The sequence below is a fragment of the Perna viridis genome, chromosome 4 (genome assembly GCF_037379345.1).
Source record: "Perna viridis isolate PV_CMFRI_1.1 ecotype Kerala chromosome 4, ASM3737934v1, whole genome shotgun sequence".
NCBI classification, from domain to species: domain Eukaryota; kingdom Metazoa; phylum Mollusca; class Bivalvia; order Mytilida; family Mytilidae; genus Perna; species Perna viridis.
In genome coordinates, this window is record NC_142448.1 from 45177746 (window position 1) to 45204519 (window position 26774).

The 26774-nt window shown below is 31.5% G+C and overlaps 1 protein-coding gene across 1 annotated transcript; it reads left to right on the forward strand.

Annotated features, from left to right (window-relative positions):
- The first annotated feature begins 1844 nt into the window (after window positions 1–1844).
- LOC148620247 (uncharacterized) lies at window positions 1845–22010 on the forward strand. Its single transcript, XM_088580966.1, has 11 exons — window positions 1845–2039; window positions 3151–3295; window positions 4668–4857; window positions 5563–5633; window positions 6272–6399; window positions 7007–7094; window positions 9013–9146; window positions 10867–10954; window positions 12809–12927; window positions 13912–14061; window positions 20060–22010. The coding sequence occupies exons 2-11, from the start codon at window positions 3191–3193 to the stop codon at window positions 21933–21935; spliced, it is 2949 nt and encodes a 982-aa protein (XP_088437092.1). The 5' UTR covers window positions 1845–2039; window positions 3151–3190; the 3' UTR covers window positions 21936–22010.
- Window positions 22011–26774: the final 4764 nt, after the last annotated feature.

Sequence of the window (26774 nt, forward strand, 5' to 3'; positions counted from 1 at the left end):
GTTCAAAATTATGTCTTATTAGACAAATGACCAAAAAAGTCACTTCTTTAAAAGGACGTTGATTTGTGATTGAGTGTTTATGAAAATTATTGCATCCATTGAAATGAAATTAAAATCAAGTGAAACAGACAAATCTGCTGAATGGCAATAACGACTAAATGAATGTACCATATGTCTTGAGAAAGAAATATTAAAATTTCCATTTTTAAAGAATATACTTCAGTTAGCGGATACTCATTGTGCCTTTATGTTTGTGTATACTTTGGAATTTACTACCAATTAAAAGATTAAAGAAACCTCTTTAAAATGATATAATTCTTGTCGCATAATAATATTAGTTTGAAATACTTAATTAAGAGTTAGAAGTTAACCAGTTTCATTAATTTTTAAGGGTAATTTTTAAGGGCAATTTAATGGGCAAATAATGGAAACGAATAAGTAATTATTGATTTTGACATTTTTATTATACTTATGTGTTTTGAGAACACATCCTTCCACGGTATTTTCATCATAACTTTGTCATTACATATTTGTTAGTTTTATAACTTATATAACTAAATTCCAGAATAATTTCTCTTCCCCCAATATGCAAAAGTCAAATGTAAACCTTTTAGGCCTCAAGTTTACCCAAAATAAATACAGGGGGGGCACAGTTATATTTGTACATTATATATAGAGAGACCAGTCCCTGTAATATAAAGTCCCTATATTCGGATACTATACACAACAGGAGCTCATAAAAAGAACTTTAACTGACTATATGCATGGGCATAGTTAAGCAAGGACAATTACATAACATGACACATTGCAAGTTTACAAAATTAGCATTGCAGTATAATGGAAATTGATAATTACGGAAGCCCGTTAGTACCATGTGAAGCTCTTTTTTTTATTTTGTTATAACAACTTAACTAACTTGTTATATCAACTTAGCTAACTTGTTATATCAACTTAGCTAACTTATAGTAATATGATGATGTTGTGCTAAAAACTCTAATATTTCAGAATATCTAAATCCAAGGCCAAAATAAAAGCGGCATATCCTTTCCCGGTCCATTTTTAATGCAATTGGTTTGGGATGTGGCCGTTTAAATCGTTTATATACATGCACTAAGTTGATATAGCAAGTTAGCTAAGTTGATATAACAAGTTAGCTAAGTTGATATAACAAGGACCCCGCTTTTTCTGAGGACCCCCGCCACTGGCACCCCTCCTGTTCTACGTGTCTGGATTCGCCCTGTAGTATATGTAGCTAAACTATATATTATCAGTAACTACCATGGATGGTTAAACTTGTAGTGGATAGTAAACAAATGTTATGAATGGTATATGTATGTCACTGTAACTGAAATTAACCCTATGATACCTAAATCAGTAGAAAATAAATACTCTTTTTTATAAAAAAAAAAAAAAAAAAGGAGGCCACAGAAATTCGGTCCCAACTGTACCTATATATATAGGTTTAGGGCACTGGACTTTGTGCAGGCGGTGTTGCCATAGATGTCACAGCAGTACGAGTTCGAGTCCCGCGGAGGGAACAACCAAAAATTTGCATCGCAAATTTGACAGTTCTAACATCGTTGGGAATTTTTCAGACCTTTATATATATATATACTTATATATTCGTTCATTAACCAAGTATTTTTTCACATTTTTCGTGTTAAAAACTGAGTTCCGGTTAAATCCCCCTATTGTAAATCTCTGGCTACTGCTGTAAAGGGACTTTATATACACAAATATGCACTCGCTGCTCAGTCTCGGAAAAAAGTCAAGTACTGGGGGCGAAAGTGAAAGGGTCGAAATGATTTAAAGAGGTATTCCAAATGAAACGACCTGGTTCCCTGTCATGTATGTGATTCCCCACCCACCTGATTATTTTGTTTGGGATCAGGTGAAAAAATGACAGCCGAAGAGGCTGGTCAAATTTTGCATTTTATAGCACTCCCCTTGATCTCCCGAACATAATACTGAATAAGTTCACACGGTTCCAAGAAGAATGATATAGGGACTCTTATTTGGAGAAGGAAATCTTCTCTTCGGTAAGAATACGAAGTGTATCTTTATGAAATGTTTACACATGAATAGTTTGAATATCAACATGATCAATGTCTAGCTTGTTATGACTCATATTTGCTCTGAGTTTGGTGTTAAAGTAACATGAAAAAAGCTAAGTGATGTTTAAACTTATGCTAGATTATCCTCATCTTATTTCAGATATCAATTTTACATTGATGCCTTATGAATTGCAATTGGTATGTGACCTTTTCGTACAATCAATTCAGGCTATGTACTGAACTCTGAAACCATACTTGGACTCACTTTTTTGTGTACCCAAATTCTATTCTGTAGATTCTTCACTCAAACTTAATTTTTTTCCGCTTTTTCCAAACCAGATTTTACCGTTATGATTTTTTAAAAAATGTCTATTTACTTCTGAATTTGCTGTTTTCCTCTTTGTTTGTTGACCTCGTAAAATCAGACCAATATATTATTGTGTCATATTTCCAACTAAAAGTTTGTACATATTTACAACATTGCATGATTGCTAGGCTAGAATCTATGATTTTTAAAATGATTTTTGAAAATTTGAGTTTTTATTGATTTTCAAAAGTATCAAAATATGAAACCCTGAAATTCCATTACTCAAAATCAAAGTCTTGAATTTATGTTATCTGTACATTTTTAATATATAATTTACATAGGAAAACCATACTACAATGTAATATTATCAAAATATTTGTGAATCATAAATTCAAATCACATGAGATTCTGTTTTTGATACTTTTTTTTTCGTTTTGGATAAGATTGTATCCATTCTTTGCTAGTACAGGGATTGATAGGTAGGTGTGGTACAGAATTCAAACTCATATGCTTCTTTTAAAGACAGTATCAAAATTTAATCCGATGTCTTTATGTGAAGTTTTTACCTCAGAATGTTTTCGGAGAAACGTAAAATTCAGACAGGAACGTGAGAAATTGTTAATTATAAGTTTGGTACAGTGACTTCCCATTACACATTTTGAAAACCGGTCAAACAGTCAATATTGAGCTAGCTGTGTAAAGAATTGTCCTTTGTGTCAAAAAATGATTCAGTAGTATAATTCATGCAATATTACACTCATATTTCTCCAAAAATAACTTTTATTTCAGACTGCAAAATTAGCTCCAGACCAGTGGACAAGGGTTGAGAATGATTGATGTGTCCATTCTAGCTTGCGTGGCTGTTGTTGTGTCCTCAGTACTTTTGGTTTTTGGCTGTGTATGTCATCTTTTCAAACGAGGACCTGGCTTCAAGGTAATTTACATTTAAGTTTATGCAAAGTACAAGTCAAGCTTTCTTTTAACTTGGGAGAATGCATAGAATTTGGTAATGGGTAAGTACGGTGTATAATAAATTCTCTCTTATTAACTTTTTATTAAATTAGTTTAACTTAATTCAGGTTATTATATCCCCAGCAAACAAAGTTTGGGGGTATATAGGTTTCACCCTGGCTGGCTGGTTGGCTGGCTGTCTGTCTATCTGTCTGTCTATCTGCAACTATTTTCTAAGCAGCTTGCAGCATTGTTATGAAACTTTGTGGGATGTAATATAACCACATTGATATGTGCATACTGTCAGGAATTTAGGGCAAAAATTGTAGTAATGATGGCTGTTGGGCTTAGGTGTTTTTCATAAAAACTTGGTCTGATGCGTTGTCTGCAACTGCACCTCAATGACTTGCAGGAATGTTATGAAACTTGGTGCTCTGTTGAATTACCATATTTGAATGTGAACATTATCAGGAATTTATGTTTGGGCAAATATTGTAGAAATGACAGCTGTTGGACTAATGCTTATTATAGTAACTTTTTGGTTTGATGCATTGTCCTCAACTCCTCCACTATGACTTGTAGGAATGTTATGAAACTTGATGGCATGTCAAATTACCATATAGGAATGTGCTTATTGTCAGGATTGTATATTTAAGGGAAAAATTGTAGAAATGGTCGCTGTTGGACTTAGGCTTATTTCAGCAAATCTTAGGTCTGATGCTTTGTCCGAAACTCCTCCCCAATGAATTGCAGGATTGTAATGAAACTCAATGGATTGTTTGATTACGATAGAGATATGTGCATATTGCCAGGAATTTATGTTTTAAGTAAATTTGCAGTCATATTCTGTAATTGTGCTGTCAACAAAAAAATAGTACTGGCAGCAAAATTATGTTTTAAAAAGTGCTTAGTCTGTCCCCATAAAAATTGTGTCCAATACGAATCATGTATCCACACTGGTCCCCAAATGTACAGTGTTCAACAGACTGTGGGGGCTTTAATCTTGTTAGGGGCAAAGTTTAGTTTAAAAATCTTGTATTGTTGTAAAAAATTCTCATCATTAATAGCAAATTTTTACATTAATATTTAAATCACCTGTTGAGGCATCTCATAAGTTTTGCCACAGTTAGCCATTTTTATCACATTCAGGAAAGACAAGTATAGAAATTGGAAAATTTAGAATATTTTACTTGAGTTTCAACCAAATTGTATTAGCTAAGTTATGTCATTAGTAAAATTTTCAAAGAAATGGTATCTTTTGCTCCACTCATAGACAGTAACATGTCAATGTTTGGTAGATCTTTATGATGATCCTTTAAGAATAGCCCATAATTAAGGTTTGTTTCTTTTTCCAGACTTTCGAAAATGATTTGGAGGAAGGCTTTGGAAATACAATATTTTCGCCAAGTGATACATCAGACATTTCTCAAGTGGTGTTCGAAACAATTCCTGATATTATTGCTAAATCAGTTACAGCTACTGCACTTAGACCAAGAATTTCCTGTACAGACTCAGAAATACAAAAGCAATGTGCCAAAAGAGTCGGTAAGTTGTATACAGTATCATATTTTTATGGCAGATGATACAGGAACTGTATTTTAAATATTAACATGAGCACTACAGTTTTAGTTCATAGTATGTTGGCTTTTATACAATTTTGTGAATACTTGCATACTGTATGTAAACATATTCTTTACTGCTGTTAATTTTTTGTTGATTTTATAAAGTGAAGGTATTTATGGGTATCAGTTTTCATGTTTCCAAAAATATTTAGTGTTTTTCAGTGTTAAAATCAATTTCATGTATACTATTTTTCAGGTTTATTTGTCCACTCTGAAAATACATATAGTTAAAATAAGTACATCACAAAAATTAATATGTATACAGTTATTACATTCAATCTGTTTTATTTCAGCCACTTATAAAGCCTTCCCACGAAGTCATATTACATTCAATCTGTTTTATTTCAGCGACGTTTAAAGCCTTCCCAAAAAGTCATATTACATTCAATCTGTTTTATTTCAGTCACTTATAAAGCCTTCCCACGAAGTCATATTACATTCAATCTGTTTTATTTCAGCGACGTATAAAGCCTTCCCACGAATTCATATTACATTCAGTTTGTTTTATTTCAGTGACTAAAAAAGCCTTCCCATGAAGTCATATTACATTCAGTCTGTTTTAGTTCAGTGACTGATAAAATAAAGTCTTCCCACGAAGTCATATTACATTCAGTCTGTTTTATTTCAGCGACTTATAAAGCCTTTCCACGAAGTCATATTAAATATATTAAAGAAATGGGAGTTGGATGGTTTGGTCAGGTTAGTGTAGTAGATAGAGAGGTTTTGTACCCAACCACAGCATCTTGCAGATTTTGAATTGTGTTTTTATTATGTGTTTTAGTGTATTTTAATTAGCTTAAGATCAAGGTGGACTCTCTATTGTTTTTGTTTTTGTTTTTTTTTTTTAAATTTTATGACAAAAGTAATACATTTCTTAATTTTTTTTTCAGTATTGTAATTCAGTTTTTTTTATCCTGTATTCATTTTCACAATTTGTAAGGAACTAATTGCTGTTTTTGACACTTATATATTTGGCTCATTGAGTACTATAGAGTAATCAAGGGAACCAAGATTCTAGCGGAAATCAAAAGAGTGTAATCCAGGGACAAAGACCAGACATGGCAACAGACATACACAACAAAGAACATAAAATAACCAAATTAATATACATACAAAGTAACAAAAGTAAATGAGCAACTTGGACTCCACTAAAAACTGGGAGCTTGCTATGTTGTTATATTGGTGATGTCTGGAGGAATCTGTAAGACTTCCTACAATACCTGTCTTGTGCCTGTGTTAAAAGTTCAAACAATTGCTTCTGGAATATGTACCTCATTTCCTACAGAACAATTTTGAGTCATTTATATTTCAGACCCCCTAACATATATTACTTTCAGGTTCTTGTTAGTGAAGCCTATAACATGGACACTTCCAGTAGAAGTACAAGGGTGGTTGTTAAGATGATGAAAGATGATGCTGATTCAACTGAGCAACAGCTCTTTCTTCAAGACCTGTCTGTTTATAGGTCAGTAACCTGAGCTCTAGCTAGAGAATGGGGGCAGAGAGGCATGATTTTAAAGAAAGAGGCATTTTATAGTGTTCTACTGGAAATGTGGTTGGAATCAAAATTGCCAACTTTCAAAGTTTTGGGTTTAGTAGGGATACTTGTATTTTGACAAAATCTTTGTTCAGGATACATTACAAATGAAGAAAAACTTAATATAGATGTTGGTTCAGCTTGAAAAGGTAGCTTATTTGGATAGAAAAAAATATCTCCTTCTTGAAAAAAGTAGAGGGAAGATGAATAAAACAAATTTTCCTGGTGATTGCAGTACCCCATTGCCTCTGGGGCTTTGGTACCATTTTAAATATATCTGGTTTTTTGTTTGTCATTAAACAGAAGAAAAAAGCGTTAAGAAGTTCTTCTTTTAAGTCATCTGAATTAAACAATTTGTCTCTATTTAATAGTTTTTGCCATTTTTATTTTTCCTGATAAAACATTGATTAAAATTATGATTAGCAAAACAGAAAAAAATGTAGTTGCAATTCTTATGCAATGACAATCTAATATAATATGGATTTTTTGGTTTAATACAAGGTTCTGTCTCTTATTGTGCTATATACCTTTGTAGAGAGTTGGATCATCCTAATATTCTGAAGCTTTTAGGACAATGCACAGAAGCTCTGCCATTCTTAGCCATATTAGAACATGCAAGTCTGGTATGTATATATTATGTTCATTTGCTTTAATGTTAGATGTGTCAAGTATGGACCTACACAGCTATACAAATATAGACCTACACAGCTATATAAATATACACCTACACAGCTATACAAATATAGACCTACACAGCTATATAAATATAGACCTACACAGCTATACAAATATAGACCTACACAAATATAGACCTACACACCTAACACTAACATAGACCTACACAGCTACACAAATATAGACCTACTCAGCTGCACAAATATATACCTTCACAGCTACACAAATATAGACCTACTCAGCTGCACAAATATATACCTTCACAGCTACACAAATATAGACCTACTCAGCTGAACAAATACAGACCTACACAGCTACACAAATATAGACCTACACAGCTACACAAATACAGACCTACACACCTAACACAAATATTGACCTTCACAGCTGCATAAATATATTCCTACACGGCTACACAAATATAAACCTACTCACCTGCACAAATATAGACCTACACACCTAATACAAATATAGACCTACACAGCTGCACAAATATAGACCTACACAGCTACACAAATATAGACCTACTCACCTGCACAAATATAGACCTACACATCTACACAAATATAGACCTTCTCAGCTGCACAAATATAGACCTACACACCTTACACAAATAACAATTTTCACAGCTACACAAGTATAGACCTACACAGCTACACAAATATAGACATACTCAGCTGCACAAATATAGACCAACACAGCTACACAAATATAGACCTTCACAGCTACACAAATATAGACCTACACAGCTACACAAATATAGACCTACACACATAACACAAATATCGACCTTCACAGCTACACAAGTATAGACCTACACAGCTACACAAATATAGACCTACACAGCTACACAAACATAGACCTACACACCTAATGCAAATATAGACCTTCACACTACACAAATATAGATCTACACAGTTAACACAAATATCGACCTACACAGCTACACAAATATAGACCTACTCAGCTGCACAAATATATACCTTCACAGCTACACAAATATAGACCTACTCAGCTGCATAAATATATTCCTACACAGCTACACAAATATAAACCTACTCACCTGCACAAATATAGACCTACACAGCTACACAAATATAGACCTACTCACCTGCACAAATATAGACCTACACATCTACACAAATATAGACCTTCTCAGCTGCACAAATATAGACCTACACACCTAACACAAATATCGATTTTCACAGCTACACAAGTATAGACCTACACAGCTACACAAATATAGACCTTCACAGCTACACAAATATAGACCTACTCAGCTGCACAAATATAGACCAACACAGCTACACAAATATAGACCTTCACAGCTACACAAATATAGACCTACACAGCTACACAAATATAGACCTACACACATAACACAAATATCGACCTTCACAGCTACACAAGTATAGACCTACACAGCTACACAAATATAGACCTACACACCTACACAAACATAGACCTACACACCTAAGGCAAATATAGACCTTCACAGCTACACAAATATAGATCTACACAGCTAACACAAATATCGACCTACACAGCTACACAAATATAGACCTATACAGCTACAAGAATATAGACCTATACAGCTACACACATGTACATACAGAACTTCATAGGATCATATTTATTATATAGATTAAAATTTAAGACTTTTAATTTTTATTTCATGAGGAAGATTGATATAGAATTTGACTTGAACTTGTAGAATTTCCAGTAAAATAAAATTTGTCATTTTTTTTATCTGTAACAGATACTGATGGTTGACCCAATTGATTTCTTTCAAAACTATTTAAGTGATGATATAAAGCCTTCATTTTAGTTCACCTTTACAAATGCTATTCTCCTATTGTCTTCTAGGGAAGTTTGAAGAGTTACCTGAGAAAGGAACAACACATAGTCAAGACGATGAAGAAAGGCACTGTAAGGATGCAGTTTCTGACAGATATGGCTGCTGGTCTGGAATGTCTACATACAAATGGATACCTACATCAGTAAGGATAGATTCAGAAATAAATCAACAAAACTCTGTTTTATCATTGTTTTACAATTGGCTGGCTATATATGTTGCATTATTTTACCTTGAGTATCAGCAACAAGTGGTTAAATATTGACCAGGCTGTGTTAAAATAAATTGGAGTTTCTGTGATACTAATAGGACTATTTTTTTTCATATTTTGTAAAAGATGCAGCCTATATGTTGCACAAAATTGCGACCATTATGGAGCCGAATTGTGTTGTGACATCAATAAATTTGGATCAATTAATCTGTTATGTCTATGATGTTGGTCATATGTTTATTAAAGTTTTAACATGGCTGTGGTCTAGAGACCTATAAAGCATGTATATTTGAATTAACTATGATCATTATTTTAAGAACAAGCATGAAAGTTGTAAATTGTTCTTCCAAGAAAAATGACAGGTTTGCTAGATTAAATAAAACCACTGCCTCATGTTACTATAAAAAAACTGATATATTTACTGTATACAAAATGACAAGTTCTAATAGGTGTTTGTTGCCTCTCTACTAAGTATCAGACATGTTGAACTTGAAAGACTATAATAGTAGATTATTTTTCCATCAATATTTTGGAAATTATATATTACGTTGCCAGAACTAGTCCATCACTAAGGTCAATTTCCAGCCAGAGTTATCTTTCTTACCATTTGTCTAAAGTCTGATAAATGAAAAAAAATTAATCTGAACGTCATAATTACTTTCTAGATAATCCTATAAATATTGAATTGACTATATTTGTTTTAAAGTGAGATGTAATGAAAAAAATGATACATTGTAGCATGTAAAAACAATTGTTTTCAATCTCAAATTAAAATTGTGTCATTTTTGGCAAAACTTGGGTACCTGAGAAAAGTTATGTGCAAAAGGATTATTATCACAGGTGTAAGTTAGAAAGTGGATCCTTTTGGCCCAATAACAATACAACTGAAAAAATATGGCTATTTTACAATGATCATAAATACTTAGTCTGCTATTGTATAAATAGTTTTGGACTTTAGATTATTATGGAGAAAAATATTATAAAGCCCATTGAATTATTGTACATTTGTAGGAGTTGAATTTTTTTTTCTTTTTACACATTTTTTTGGGAAACTGAAAGCATGTGACACCAATAGTAAGTAGATAATTTTAAGAGAATATTGTGTTTTTGAATAAGTTTTTTTCACTTGTCAATGAACAAAATTTAAATAGAATGTACCAGCCTCATTGAAACTACTTTTTTAGATTTAGATATGATGCAAACTTCACACTAACTTGTTTTGTCAAATAGAAAAAAAAATATTAGCTGCTTATTCAATCTGTTTTAGATTAGACCTATCAATTGATCTATTCAGTCACTGCATTCTTCTTTCTGTTCTGATGACCTTGCTGATTAGCAAGTCAGAATTCATCTTTCATGATTTTTAAAGCAATATTGTTCAAAGTGAAAAGCCAGAGGATCTGAAAAGGTCATTTGAATAGAAAGTAGAATGGAGTGTTGTTTGATCCTACATGCAGTGACTGAATGGAACAATTGATAGGTCTAATATCAATTAGATTTATTTTGTAAGCAATTACTTTAATAAATATTTTTCATTGGTGTATTTACCTGATTTTTGTTTTGCACATTTATATGAAAAATAAGAAATGAAATAAATGATGCACCAAGGAAACAAAGTGCATGAAATTCATTCTTTAAATATTTTATTTTGCAGTGACTTTGCCTGTAGAAATTGTGTAGTTATGTCTGACATGACAGTGAAGATTTGTGATTATTATGGTGTGGCTGAGGATCATTTTAGAGTAAGTCTGATTGTCTTCACTAGATTCCTTATTGAAGACCTGGGATTTCTTACATGAGTCTTAATTTAATCAATTAATTGATTATTGATTATTAATTATTACTCATTATTTAATTTATTAACATTAATAATTTAATTTATTAACATTAATAATTTAATTTATTAATATTAATAATTTAAATTGAATCATGAGTGTTGAGAAAGAAACTTTTACACTAGTGAAGTGTAGCAGAATTAGGGAAAGGATGACGAATCTCTCTTTTTTTTTGTGAGTAAGAAATCTCAGAGATTCTTTAGGGACATGTGTAAATCTATTTTTATCATAAAACACTGCATTTTATTGTCAAATCTACCTATACACATCCAAAAGTGTTTCACATGAGAATTAAATGTATATAGAGTGCAACATACTGTATAATGACTTATTTTTTCGCGGGGATGAAATTTCTTGGTTTTGTCCTTAAAATTGAATTTGTGGGGATAGATTTTCGTGAATTATCTTTCTTTTTTTTATCTGCTAATTAAATGACAATAGGACTAATGGACAGTTTGGTACTCCCGTAATTGTGTATGTACACACTCTACCACATACACAGGTGAAGTAAATTGCAGTGGCGTGTTTTGAGAAAATAATTAGGGTTATTGATTTTATGTACATGTGTTTGATGGAGTGTAAGTGCATTTTAATACAGAATTATGCTTTATTTAAAATACATGTATACATTTGCAGATGATTTTTTGCGGGGATTTATTTTCTTTGATGTTATCTACCCACGAAATAAACACATTTCTGCTTTTACAGTATGATTATGAATATGTGTGATATTATCAACATTTGTTTCAGTTAATATCTGATTATTATATGCATATGTTAGAAAGCCAATACTGTGAAATCTAAACCCAGCACCTTTTGTATCTGTTTAGACAGGTGTTCAGTTTTCAAAGTTTCAAAATACATTTAAATTTATATAAAGGGACTTTGAATGATGTCTGTTTTAGACAGGTGATTGGATTATTCAAGGTTCTGTTTAGATAGGTTTTTGGATTATTCAGGGTTCTGTGTAGACAGGTTTTGGATTATTCAGGGTTCTGTTTAGATAGGTTTTTGGATTATTCAGTGTTCTGTTTAGACAGATTTTTGGATTATTCAAGGTTCTGTTTAGACAGGTTTTTTGGATTTTCAGAGTTCTGTTTAGACATGTTTTTGGATTTTCAGGGTTCTGTTTAGACAGGTTTTGGGATTTTCAGAGTTCTGTTTAGACAGGTTTTTGAATTTTCAGGCTTCTGTTTCGTCAGGTTTTTGGGTTTTCAGGGTTCTAATTCGACAAGTTTTTTGATTTTCAGGGTTAATGAGAACCATATAATAATCATAGGACTATCATATGTTAGTTATCATATGATAACTATTTCATGATTATCGTATGAATTGAGCAACATATGACTATTATATATGGCACTTTCGGCTGTATAGTTAAGAAGACTATTCCATCACTTCTTTCTACTGGCATTGTTACATTATGTTGCAAAATCACACATAGCCCGAGACATCACCAATGCTCTTATTTTTAATGGTATTTACAAGTAAAGATTTGAGCATATGACTTTATATTACATTGTATAAACTCCTTGAATGCAAATTTGTGTGTACGATACATACTTTTTTTTCTATTTTAAAAAAAGGATTCCACTTTTTTCATTCAGGATTTCACTGTTACAATTTTGATTGCATATTTGTCAGCTGATTGAGGTCATGTCTGACCAAGATAACTTGCGGTAAAATTGGTCTAGTCCATTGATTCTCAGTTTTAACTGAACATCTTTTTGAAGTCCTGTTAACCAATGTTTTCATTTACAGGAAGACTACTATGATAACGGACAGGATCTATTACCTATCAGATGGATGGCTCCTGGCAGTATTACATTATCTAATTCATTATGGCAGGTCACACAGTTCACCAAACTCTCAGACATTTGGTAGGTATTACTGACTTATAATTTTGAAAGTTCTTTTTAACTTGAAATATTCTCTTGGCTAGGGAATTAAGTTCGACTTTTGTGCTTTTTCTGTTTAAGTTCCATAAATTGTTGTTATGGCAGTCTCTCAGCCATTGTTGGATATTCAACCCAGTTCATTGTCAAAAAATAATTTTAGCAGGACATTTTGTCACATTTCATATACCCATTTGTAATGCTAATGGACTTTTGGTTCAGCAGATAAACAACATTGACTTGACCCAACCAAAATTAAGCAGACTTTAGCCAAAGTCCAATAGACCTTGGGAAAGACTGCTATGTGCATCTTTGGGTCTCACTAACCACTTCAAATATTCAATTTTTTAAATGATAAAAAATGGTTTTCAAAGTTTCACTGTAAATTCCCAGGACAAATCTCAAAGTGTATATTTACTTGGTCTGCTAACTGATTGCATGGAGGCAAATTACTCACACATATATGCAGTATTCATACACTTTTGTAGTAAATTACAATATGATTTTAAAGTACACATTCTCAGCTTTATTTTGACTACTTTTGATCAGAATACATACAAATAATGCACCTACAATGCATAGATCAAAGTTCAGTGTGTTTTTGGTACTACATAGAGGAGTGGTCTTTTGACCTGAAATTGGTTACAAATCCTTTTGCTGTATGAATGGGAGATAACTATGATTGTCTTTCACAGTTGTCATCAACGATGAAAGTGCTGTATTGGATACTGAATAATTTTATGACTATTAAATATTAAGTATCCAAATTATAATTTATTATGTTTGACTAATTGATTAGTTTTCAAATCAATAATTCAATATTTTCAAGAATAAATAAATTTCCTAACCTATTATTGGATATAATGTATAAATAATTACTTAATTTTGTTTGACATTAATTAACAGATACTAAATGATGTATCTGCATATGTAACTTTACTACTTACATCACTATAATACTTGTTACAGGAGTTTTGGTGTAGCTATGTATGAGGTTATTGAGTACGGAGAACAACCTTATAAGGACATGTCTGATGAAATGGTCCTCCAGAATCTTATTAGCTCAAACCCAGCAAATATACAATTATCACAAACAGAAGATCCTGTCAAATCACAACTGTAAGTTATCATCAGTTCTCTAATTTCCAACAAATATGACCATTTTTCAACTTTTTGTGCGCTGACAATATTGCATGTGAGTAATTATTTGGTTTTCATTTCATTTTAAAATCACCAAAACAAGTTCATTTGCTTTATGTTGTTACACACAAAGGTCGGGTAAATTTGAACCACCATTGTAATTTTTGTTGTTATTAGAAGTGCAGTTTACATCATAACCTGTGGATAATTTCCCAAAACTTCATTGTTAAATGACAGTTAGATCTAACATCCAAATCACTAATTAACATTGTTTGATCACTTTTCCTCTTGTTGCAATATGGAAGAGGACTGATAATGCTGTCAGTCTGTCTGCAGCACCTTAAAGACATATCTCATATATGCCAAGTGGATTGTTCCATATTAAGTAGGATGCATTGTTGTTAAATGCAGATGTGCATACTATACTACCATTTCAATTTGAAGAAGTTTGTTTGAGTTATGGGTTTTAAACTATTTTCAACATTTCTCAATACTAGAAAACAATGTAGTTCCATCACTTCTGAAATTTCTTAGCAGATTACTTTCGTATTTCGTAAAATGCTTACTACACATGCAATTTTTGTAGGAATAATAGGGCTTAGGCAACTACAAATCTCACTAGTTATGGGGGCTTATGGCTACATGTTTATATGTAGAATTCTTATGAGCTAGTTTTCATTGGAAGATTGATTTAATAATACATGTATATGAGATAATTTGGAGCCACAGTAATAATAGGAGTGATGCATTGCAAGAAAACCATCCACATATAATGATTTGGTGGTAGTTATGAATATGATACAAAAATACCAATCGTTACGATATTACAAATTTGCTATGCTGTACACATGCTTTGAGTAGTAACCTCTCATCAGCGGCTTTAGAACTAAGTTCATAGGTAGATCTTAATCCAAATATAATTTGTATACAAGAAGTACAATTAGTATCAAAATGATACTCTGCAACATATTACAATTGGTACACATGGGGTTCTGAAGTTAGTGATTCTGTAATTAATTCGGTAAATAATCTATGATACAGTTCAGGTCAAATATGACTACTGGGCTTGTGAATACCCTTTGGGGCTTTATGTCCACCAGCGGTAGCATTGATCCAATGGTTTCTAAATACATAAATACCATTCATATAAATATTGTAATTTTTGGTATGCTATACACGTTTCATGAAGTACATTCTCATCAGCAGAATTAGAACCTAATAAATAGGAAAAAATGAATCCAAAAACAAAATGTATACAAGAAGTACTTAAAACCACAAGTATCAAAATAGTAAATGTATTTGACAATATATTACTTGCATGCCTTTCATAATGACTGCTACTAAATAGCAGAGCAGAATTTTAATATTGAAATTCCAGATGTCAGAATAAAATAGATATTGACTTTACTCTTTTAATCACAGTGTACATTTTTAAGTTGATGAGTTTTATTTGAGTTCTGAGAGGAAAAATATGAGGAATTAAAAAAAAAAAAGCTAATACTAATACAGGTAAAATTGTAAGGCTGAGATATTTCATACACCAAAAAGTATGACACCAAATTATCAAACAAAGCTCTGCTGAACTAGGGAATTTTGGAATCTTATAATACCCTAGAGAGTCTATGATTTACCAGGCTTACTATGTTTTCACCTGAAGCTTGTTTTGTGCTAAGTACAGCTGATAACACAAATTAATCTGTACTTTGTGGTAGATTTCTTCGGGATGTCAATGTGTCGCCCTTGGACAATCTCTTAGTTTTTTTTCTATTATGTAACAATCAGCAACTCCTTAGTTCTGTAAAGTTTTTATGGTTTGTGATTGTATTTGAAAAAAAATAAATCCAAATGACACAAATTTCAATGTACTTTTAAACAAAACTACATTTAAAATAACAAAATAACATGTAAAATTTCCAAACCATATGTCTTTGAATCTTTATGAATAGTATTTTACTGACAGAGTTGAATAGTTTTCTAGTCATGCATTTACATGTATCTTTTTATGTCCCCTAAACAAACTTTTGATCTAGTTATGTTAAATATCAGTGGGTTTATTTAGATGCAGTACATGTAATTCAGTCACAATATCATTTACAATTGAAGAAATGGTTACACTTAATATAATCATTAAATCAAAGTAGAAAATATTAAGAAAGATTTGAATGTCAGTATCTTTAAGAATCAGGCAGTTGGTGAAACATGGTATGAAATAACCCACCGTTTTGATAGTGTAATTTGACTATTTGCACAATCATAATGAAGGAAAACAGACAAGATTTTCCATATCGATATCATGCTGGCCCATTGAGTTACAGTTTCAATGAAATGCACTGAAAATGAATATTTCGGGGGCAGATTACTCTGTTAAAAACCTCATTTTTCTAACATTCTGTTGACGAATTTCCAAGCAAAGCCAGTGATACAGAAATCAAATAATGATCTTTCAAATAGAGAAAGCATCCTTGAGTGAAATTAAATTGTCAGATTGGTGGGTTTTTGACATGCATGTTTCTGATTTTTTCCATTTTGCCTGATTATTACAAACACTTACACTTAATATGTAGATACGAATTAGTATGTGTAGGTCTAAGATTTTTAAGTTCTAAACTTCCAGACAATAGATGTCTAGAATGACACCAGCACCCTATCATTATTAAACTGCAACATTTTTATGGTTGTATCAAACTCACTTCCTCTTATAAAAGTAGTAAACAAGTCTTCCTGGTGTTTAAATTACTGTGAAAGTACTATTGTTCGTGGGGTAACAATTTCTTAGGTTTTGGTGGGTAGGCCAAATCACAAATTTTGATTTCCAATGAAAAGGAGAATCCCATTAATGTGTTTACTGAAAACCTCAAAACCACAAATTAAGAATCCACAAACTTGTGTTTCTTCCCTAATCCATGAAAATTGGCATCCACGAATTTGAAGTATTTTCATAGTATGTCCTTTTGAATGATGTGTTTATAACTTACAGTTGTAGCTTGTCAAAAGGACTATCATGCTATAAATGTTATACAATATTAGAGATGCATGTAAGCAATATTTGTGTTTGCCTTTATCCAGGTGAAACCATTTACTTTCAAACCAAAGCATTGGCATTCATCCATGAAAAACCGTAATACTTTAATACATGTACATGCCATCCATTTGATAAAAATAAGATTGTAATTAAGATAAAACAGTTTTATCCAGAGGTTATTTCTATGGCCAATGATTATATTTAGGTTCTATACCACTACAAATACATTGAAAAGTACCTTTAATTAGTTCATGAAAGACTTCTTACATTTTTTGTGACACTATAAAAATAGCCAGTAAACATTGTGGTGATATATGATTACAAAAAACCTTTTAAATTTTTTTTCAAAGGTGTCAAGTATAAGAGTAATTATTTACTACATGAAGACGATAACACACAAAGTATGGTTGACAAATTTAATGTAGAAAAGGGAAAAGTGTTTAACATGATTTTGATAAAAGTGCCTGTTTTATTGCACTTTTCTTTTCACTTGATTGCTAAAACATGGTTTTGTGCCATTGTGACTAGAGTTGTGGGGCATATTAATTTTTCCCTCTCTGTCAGCTCATCCGTCATTCCAGATGGGGGTACATGATTTGCCTGGCTATCCTCTACAGTTTTTGAACTACAGATTGGAAAGTTTATGTCCATAGTAGAGGTGTGCAGGGTCAAAGGATTTTAATTTATGAAAAGTTTTACTCAGAGGAAAAAGAATGAAATTAGTATTTTGAGAAGCTGTTTCTTGTTTTAAGGTATTTCCAATCGTAGATTATATGTTAGCTATATGTTCAGTCATCACCTTTGCTGATGTAGCTATACTTAGCTCACATAAAGAGATACAGTCTCTAACAAGGTCACGAAAGTTAAATGTGAACAAATCAACCGTGAACATACCGGTAGGTTATGTAGCATTGTAGGGCTTTTTGCCAAAGATGAGGATAAAAGACTGGTGTTACTAGACAAAAGAATACCGCAGTGAAATTTCAAATTTCATTTGGTCTAAACTGGTTTTTCTTTTAATCAGGGTTTGGATTAGACAGGTTTCATTGTATCCATGTAGGTAAAACCCATGATCTAGGGATTCACCATGAAATTTTGAAACTTTTGATTGTTCTAACTACTGTGTCATCCTGCAAATGTTGAAACTGTAGTAATGATCAGAACTTGTGCTATCAGAGATTGTGATGACATAATGCTCTTCTCTTCATTTGGCAATGTCTATTGAGATTATCTTGAACTTATTTACTGAACAATGTAAATAAGAAAACTATCAAAATGTTTGATTTTTTCAAATGATGTGATCAGGTAACAGCAGACAAAATAATTTTGATAAATCATGCAATTTGGGAGACATGGAGAAGACATGCCTTTAACACATTTTCTCCTTTCAATAAAGGATCTATGCAATAATTTTATGAACAGACAATTTAATAATTCATATACAGGGATATTGTATTTAGATTGGTGATTATTATTCTGTGTGAATATCACATATTGCATTTTGATTGTCCTTGTGAGTGCAATATGGTACTATTTATAACAACCCTTCTATTACATAATAATGAATGTTTTGTGTATGTGCGGATACAATGCATTTTTATTTTGGTGGTCTTTCAAGGACATACGGTATACTGGTGTCTGTCTGTTTGTTGTTCACACTTTGTGCAATAACTCATAAATGCTACCACCAATTTTTGTGAAGATTTGGTGAATTATTTTCTTTTGATTGATGTGAGCTCCTGTCCAATTTGTTTGTGTTTTTGGATTGTAATTCAGAAATCCATGCAGTAATTTCAATGATATTTTAGTGAATTGTTTCTTTATATTGATGAAAGCTCCCTTTCAATTTTTAAAAAATTGTGATTTTACAATTTAGAGGTATGGGACTTTATTCATAAAAAAGGGGGGAATTTCATAGTTTTCAGACTATAACATCAGTGGTTGCAAGTATTTTCTATGATACTTTAGTGAATTGATTCTTTTGATTGACCATAGCTCTTTTTCACTTTTTTTAAATTTCTTATTTTTCATTTTTGAGTTGTGGTACTTAGTTCATGAAAAATTGGGGTTTGGAAAATTCCCATATTTGCATAATAACCTAAAAATGTCTCAAGCAATTTTCTCGAAACTTTGTTGAATAGGTAATTCCAATTAGTGTAAGCTCCCATATGTTTTTTTGTATATATTTTGGATTTTACATTTTTGTATTATTGGATTTAACTCATACAAACATGTTGCAATTTCCTGTTTTAAGACTTCAAATATCAAAACTTCAACCAAATGCAATGACATTGTTAATTGTTTATTTCTTTTGAACGAGGCTTTCAATTTTTTATATGATACTCTACAGACACAGAAACAAAATTCTGGGGTCTATAGAAAGCACTTAGTCCATCTATCTCCCTGTTAGTGTTTTATTTTAGAAGTCTAGCTGTGCTCCTCAAAGCATTTTATTAACATATTTATGTCATGTTTCAAGTATCAATTCCAAATCCATATTTGAATGAGTGCAATGTATGTCTCAATTTCAAATTCTTTTCCACTCAGTCATTTAATTCTGAAATTACTGCATATCTCTATTCTAATGAATTTACATATCAGTTATTTCAATTTGGTAGTTTTAAGAACAAAAAATGCTTTATCCACCAATTTGTATTTACATTTGACAACAATGTTATAATTTTGGAGTCAATTTCAGAACAAGTCCATTCTTTTTCAAAAATGATAAATAGTTCTTTTCTAAAGATGATTATAAATAATGTACAGCTTTCTTTCAACTATAAGGATACATTGCATGTTGTTTTCTTTGGCTTTTCTGAAAAAAAGAAGCAAATATTTATTAGTATGTATATTTATTAAATAGTTAACTGGTATAATTACATGCTGTATAATTGGTCTTACAAATGAAATTCTAGATAGAACCTTTTTATATTTGTGCTTTTTCCATTGTTGCAGGTATGAGATCATGAGGACATGTTGGAACCCTACATCTACCAGACCATACATAGAAACTCTGTATACCCAGCTTCATAAGTTACGATTGGAGAAAGATGCTGCTGATGAGGCTGAGTTTGAAAGAAAATGGGCAAAAATGTCATCGAGAGAAGCACGTGTGGTCAAGGTCGAAGTTCATGCTAGTGATTTTGTAGGGTTTAAACATAACATTATTGATAATGATGAATCTTCAAACTTTAGCTCTAATTCATTACCTGTACAGAACAGTGTGGGGGTAACGGGTCATGCTAACAACTCTTCTGTACTTAGTGAACCTGTGTCAGGGCTTGTAGGACAAAATGACTCTGTGACTGGTGACCCACCTTCAAATGATTTTACCACACCAATTAGATTAGTTGGTAAACATTTAACTAGTACTCCATTGATGCCAGAAAGACAGGTCACAAAACATGAGAAAAACCAAGACAAAAACTTCAAATTAGATTCAATACTAGGGCAACATCACACAGAAATGTCGAACACTCCACAGAGGAAGTCAGGACCACAAGTAACCAGTACACCAATTTTACCTGCAAAAGTTGAAAACACTCACAGCAATGATGTTATCATACCTGTAGTTTCAGAGCAGGTTGCACCTGCTGATATCCAGGACAAAAACTGTGAAAATCAGGACAAAATTTCTAATTTATTGATTGGTGCAAGTTTTAATAGTGTTTCAGACAAAGTTTTTAAAGAAAATGATTTCTTATCAAAAGAGAAAGACTCTCATCAACCAAAAGTTAAGGTTGAAACTGAAAAGAACTTTGTTCTAAATGGTGATGTAACGATGGAATTTCTGAATGGTAAACTAGATATTAAAGAGAAGGAATTAAACTTAGAGGATAAATCAGTTGACATTGATGCCCAAAATGGTCTAAGTGAAAATGGAGAGAGAGGAAGTATCGCTAAATTTGAAGGCTTTGATAGTGTTATTGACTTTGAGAAAAATTATGGGGTAAACCATTCAAACAACATTTCACAAAATATTTTGCCATTAAATGATCAAGTTTTTACAGATAGCCAAAATAGACCAGACATGTGCTCAGTAGCAGATTGTGATAATGGCAATGATGATGAAGAGGAAAATAGGCTAGAACAATTGAAGCAGCTAAAACTAACATTGACTGGGGTATTACCTACAGATCCTCAAATTAGTAAGGAAGACTCCCAAAGTGGTAAATCTAGTCCTGCATCAGATGACATGGAATTTGCTCGAGAAATTTATTTATCTAAAGGTATGTCTTGTCCCCCATCAAAGTATACTTCTACTAGGAGCCTAAATACAATTCTAGAGGATGAATTACTGTGTGAGGAAGAACCAGATATACCTAAACCTAAACCAGAATCAAAGTTTGTTGAACCTTTGGAAGAAAGTAATACTAGTAGTGTTTTTCATGACACGTTTGAATGGGATGATTATATCGGAGATGAGTTAGTTGGTCAAGTAGAAACAAGTGCTGTGTCATCTCGAAAGTCTATGGACTTTTCTGATTGGACGATGGATTCTAGTCATAATAGTGATGTTCGTTATGATTCCCAAAATGATTCAGGTGCAATATATGATAAGAAAAGGACTTTGAATACTGTTCATATATCTCCAGAACTGACCAAGGCAAAAACAAGTCCTTCAGCCAGTACTGGGTCAACGAAAAGTCCTAAGACTCCGCTTGGTTCTGCGGCACAATCATATGTGAAACATATCTTGTCAAATCAGATGGCTAGTGGTGGTTCTAAATCCTTCTATTCATTTTCACATGGTATAGATTTGGATGATGATGCTCCTATAACACCTAGCTATAACTCTGTGTATAATCCTGTGGATGACTGGGATTTGTAACACCAAATAAACGTTGTTTGATTTCTCTAATGATCACATGATATGATGTGTACTACTAATAAAGTATTGATCTTTGATGATTTTTTTTGTCACATTTCCTATGAAATTCAATAAATATTACTATTTTTCTATTTTGATCAAAATTTATGAAATAATTATCATTAAAACAATATTTTTTGTCAACACATATGCTACTGTCATTATTATCCATTTTGAACAAATTCATGTTTATAAAGAAGAAATAATAAGCCCTATACTGGTTGTAACATGTGTTCTGTATATTTGTGAAGCAGAAACAATGTTTCAGGTTTTTGTCTGCTTCTTTTTTATTTCAGTATTATATTGTATTTTTGTTGTATTGCATTCCAAAGGCCAAGGTACTTGTACTTATGTTGGATACTGTGCAATGTAGATAAGTGCTCTGCTTTTATTTTTTTGTTGTAAATTGTTCAATAAAATGAACAGCTTACTGTTTGATGATTTCCCGGTAAAATGGCTAATTTTGTGTTGAAAATTAAAAAAAACATATATGGGTAACTCAGTGATATGGAGAAAAATATTGTTTGTTCTGTGGAACCAAGATTTTGATTTAGAACTATATAGTGTTATTGCTTATTGTTTGTAAGGCTAGAAGTATGTGTAGATGCTTTAGTTTACAAACTGTGCTTTTAAGTATCAAGTAACTTTATACATGTAAATTAGGGCCTTTTTTTGCTTCATGATGAGTTTCATTCAACTGTATATACAACAGCCTTTGTGGATATAAAATTTCCCACTTGTTTCTTTAAAAACACTTCTGTTTTAAGCTTTAATACTAGAAATGTCAACTTAAAGTGAAAATAACTTATCCAATTATCTAATCTTATTGAAATAAGATCTTTACTGCTCTCTTTAATTGTGCACTCATGGGAGTTTGAAATCATTATTTGGTGGTCGTGTCAGGGGTTAACATGAATACATTTTAAACTGACCAATTACGATTGTCGTCTTCACAAGCAATACTATTTACTGTTTGTGTCAAATAAGTTTGAGAGAACCTGTAATGTATTTGTGTGACCCCTGAAACAACTTTGAATGTTGCTAAATTTTCTACATGTAGACTTTTAAGGGGAGGGTCATTCACAATATTTTACAAACAAGGTATTATTTGAATTAGGAATTATTTTTGATCTAAGAAAATAAATAAAATAAATAATTATAGAACTTACCCTATCTATGCCGTCATGACTAAAGGGGAGGGAAGGGTAGTAAGTTTCCTTGCTATTTGTTATCCAACTAGTCTTATCCCTTATCCATGATGGCATGATTTACCCCCTTAGTAAGGGTTAATTTTACAAATTATTTTTTTTGGTCATTTTACAATTAATACCTTGTTATAGGTCTTATTTTAACTTTACCATAGAAAGTGAAAAATGCCAAAAACACCTGAGCTATACGATATATCCTTTGTTTATCCTTGTTACTGAACTATTTCGTGGATAACTTGTCAAAAGTCAGTAGGTTTTATGAATGGTGTATACTGACATTGTTGTACTCAAAAACTTAAACCACAAAAATGTATATCTGACAATGGTTACTTGATGTACTGTACTTCTTAATATTCATGCAGTGTTTAATGTAAACTGTAGCAGGATTGGCTACAATGGAATAGTTTAAAAGTTGTTTTGGGAAAATAGATTCTTTGTTTTTGAGAGTCTTTGAGAAATGCAATGTATGCTGTAAAACATGAAAAATTACTAAAATGGTAACATGATACTTTAACTGTTGAAATAATTCATTACTTATAAGCTACATGTACATGTATATCATCAGTAGTTGTATATTTCAACTACACTTACATTTTATATTGTTAAGAAAATTAAGGAATTTATTTTGTTTTACTTTATCAGTAAATTGAAATTTTCCAAGATGTATGTAAGTAAGGTTTTTAAAAGTAAAAACTCTTATTTTTTTTTAAAGGAAGTACATGTATTTATTAAGTCATGAGTGTTTTTTTTTCAAGAAATATAGTTCATACATGAAATATTTTTGTTTTTTAATAGGCTTTGATGTTTACAGATTATAAGGTTTAAATTACATGTTTTCTGGAATCAGTATCTTGTTAAATGAAGAAATGGTTTTTAAAGAAAGCAAAATACTTAACATGATAAGTATTCAGTAAACAAATTTTTTTTAATCTAACATTTTATGAGAATGGAGAATGATAATTAACTTGAAAACTTTTGTGTATGTTTGCAGAATTAATTTCATTGGACAAAATGAAAATTTTGTTGACACAGACATTTGACATAGAAATATATATTTTTAAGAGAAGTTTATTTTAATGAAGGGAAGCTCATTTTTCACTATTTTAAAATATTTTCTTTATTGTCATTGGGCTTATGAGCATCAAAAAAGGGGAGAGGGTTGGCATATCATATTCCAACATAAGTCACAACTGCAAAATGACCTCCAGATTGACTAACTTTTTTACACTTATAAATTTTTTTTTTTGATACTTGACTTTGTATTCTAAAACTACCTTGTTATGTATGCCCAAAATGATATTTAAAATGATGGCCCATAAACTTTGAAGTAAAATTTTATGGATTGTTAAGCAGAAAGGTTGAATTGATGATTTGTTCAACTGATAGTCAAAACATTCATGTTTATGTAAATTATGTTCATTTAAAAATTTAAATTTCTTATAAAAAAAAGTAATGTTGTTTGTCATATTTGAAAAGGAATGAAAGCAATCAGTTTATATTTTTTTATTAATTTTTTTTTTTTTTATGAAATGACATGTACATATGAAAACATGAAATGGAAATGAAGTTAAAAATGTACTTAAATATCTACAAAAAAAAATTAATCATAAAATTTGCATTAAATATGAATTTATAGTGTAAACTGTTGATGTTGTGTCTGAATCTTGATGAAATTTTTGTAAACAAAATTGATCATTATGTAAAAAAATTCTATTTTGATTTGAATTTTTTAAGTTTAACAAATTTATAAATAAGAAAAGCTGTGTTACAATATTTGCATTTTGTGTGATATGCATCATGGATAGAACTCCTCAGCACTTTGCATTTCCAGCATCTGTTTCTTTGGTATTTCCTCCCAGTTTATTTTCCCAGGCTTCTGCCCATGGGCCAGATTCATAAAAAATCTCCAATTGAGCTTTTCCTTAAATCCTTCCTCAACTCAAATTTCTACCAATCAGTTCACTTGAAATTGAAGATTTTAGGAAAATCTCAATTTGAGAATTTTTTATGAACTTGGCCCAGATACTGAACTACTAATGGCAATATCAAACAACACTGCTACTTTGTCAATGTATTTATTTGTTGATCATAGCCAAAAAAAAATGATAATAATACCAGCTTCTCAGGTCTTTAAAGAAAAATACATCTGTTGACTCTTATCCTTTCAGACTTGCTACCAACTTGAATGGTCCTCTCTGCATCCACTTAAGAAGTGCTTTTATTTATATTTTATGAACATGAGATTTATAACAGTATATACTTCGTCAATGTAATTATTTATTGATCATAGCCAATAAAAAAAAATAGTGCCAGCTTCAGAGGTCTTAAAGAAAAAAATACAGCTGTTGACTCTTACCCTTTCAGACTTGCTGCTAACTCGAATAATCCTCTCTGCATCCACTTAAGAAGTGCTGTTATTTATATTTTAAGAACATGAGATTGATAAGCCAATAAAAGTTATTGCATTATACATGTATTTGGGGTACTACTTACATGAACTTGGTCTATAAGTTTGTATTAGTATGCCAGTAGACCGGAAATAAAGTCTTGATTTTATTAATCACTAATTGAACTTAAGGAGGTAGACCTAGGGTAAGGTAAACAACTCTTATAAATCATTTGAATGTTTGTATTCAGCATTTGAAATCAATCTCATTTAAGCATCAAAGTTACTTAGACTGATTTCATTCTATTTCAAATGAAAGCTTGATAGGCTTTGGTGAAAATGAATATGATACAAACATATCACTGATTGCAAGAGTTATGTCCCTTACCTTAGGTCTACCTCCTTTAAGCATTTGTTGTCACTGCAATCAGGGGCTTATTAAAATTTTCACATTTTTATGAAAGAAACCCACTTATGTGTTCTAGGGATCAAGTTTGTTTTGAGGTCAATTATGTATTCTCTACTAATATTACACAGTTTGTTTTTCATCTTTTACACAATCTGTGCATTTCATGTTTCAGAATTTTCTAAAGGTTTTAAGCACTTTTTGCTTTTACTTGCCATATATGATTATTTTAAAGGCCATACAAATGTTGGATTTATCAACTTGGAGAAGAAACTTTGTTTCCTATAGAAATTGTATTAGTTCTAACTTTTTTTGGTGATATATTATAGCATACCCAAAATATTGGTTTTTTTTTCAAATTAGGCTCCATTTTGTATGTATTTTCTGCCACTTCATACAAACCTAGGCAAAACATGGTGTACTTTTGTATGAACTTTTTTTATAACTACATATATCACACCTAACAGATGCATACACTGGTATCACAACTTGATGTTACAGGTCTCTAATTAAAAGCAGAGTTCACAACTCTCTGAATGTGATACACATGTTGTATTTTGGGTGAGAAGAATTGGTATCGTAAGAAGAGAATTGTTTTTTTTTTAAGTTATTTTTTGTTTTGTACATTTTATTTGATGAAATCCAAATTAAGTTTCATCCAGGTATAACTCTGTGTATGTATTATCATCCATGTTAAATTGTATGTATATGTACCGTGTCTATTAAGAATATCAAAATTTACTGGTCTTTTTCTTCCCTGTATCCTACTTTACAACTGCTGAGAAGGGCATAGATTAATA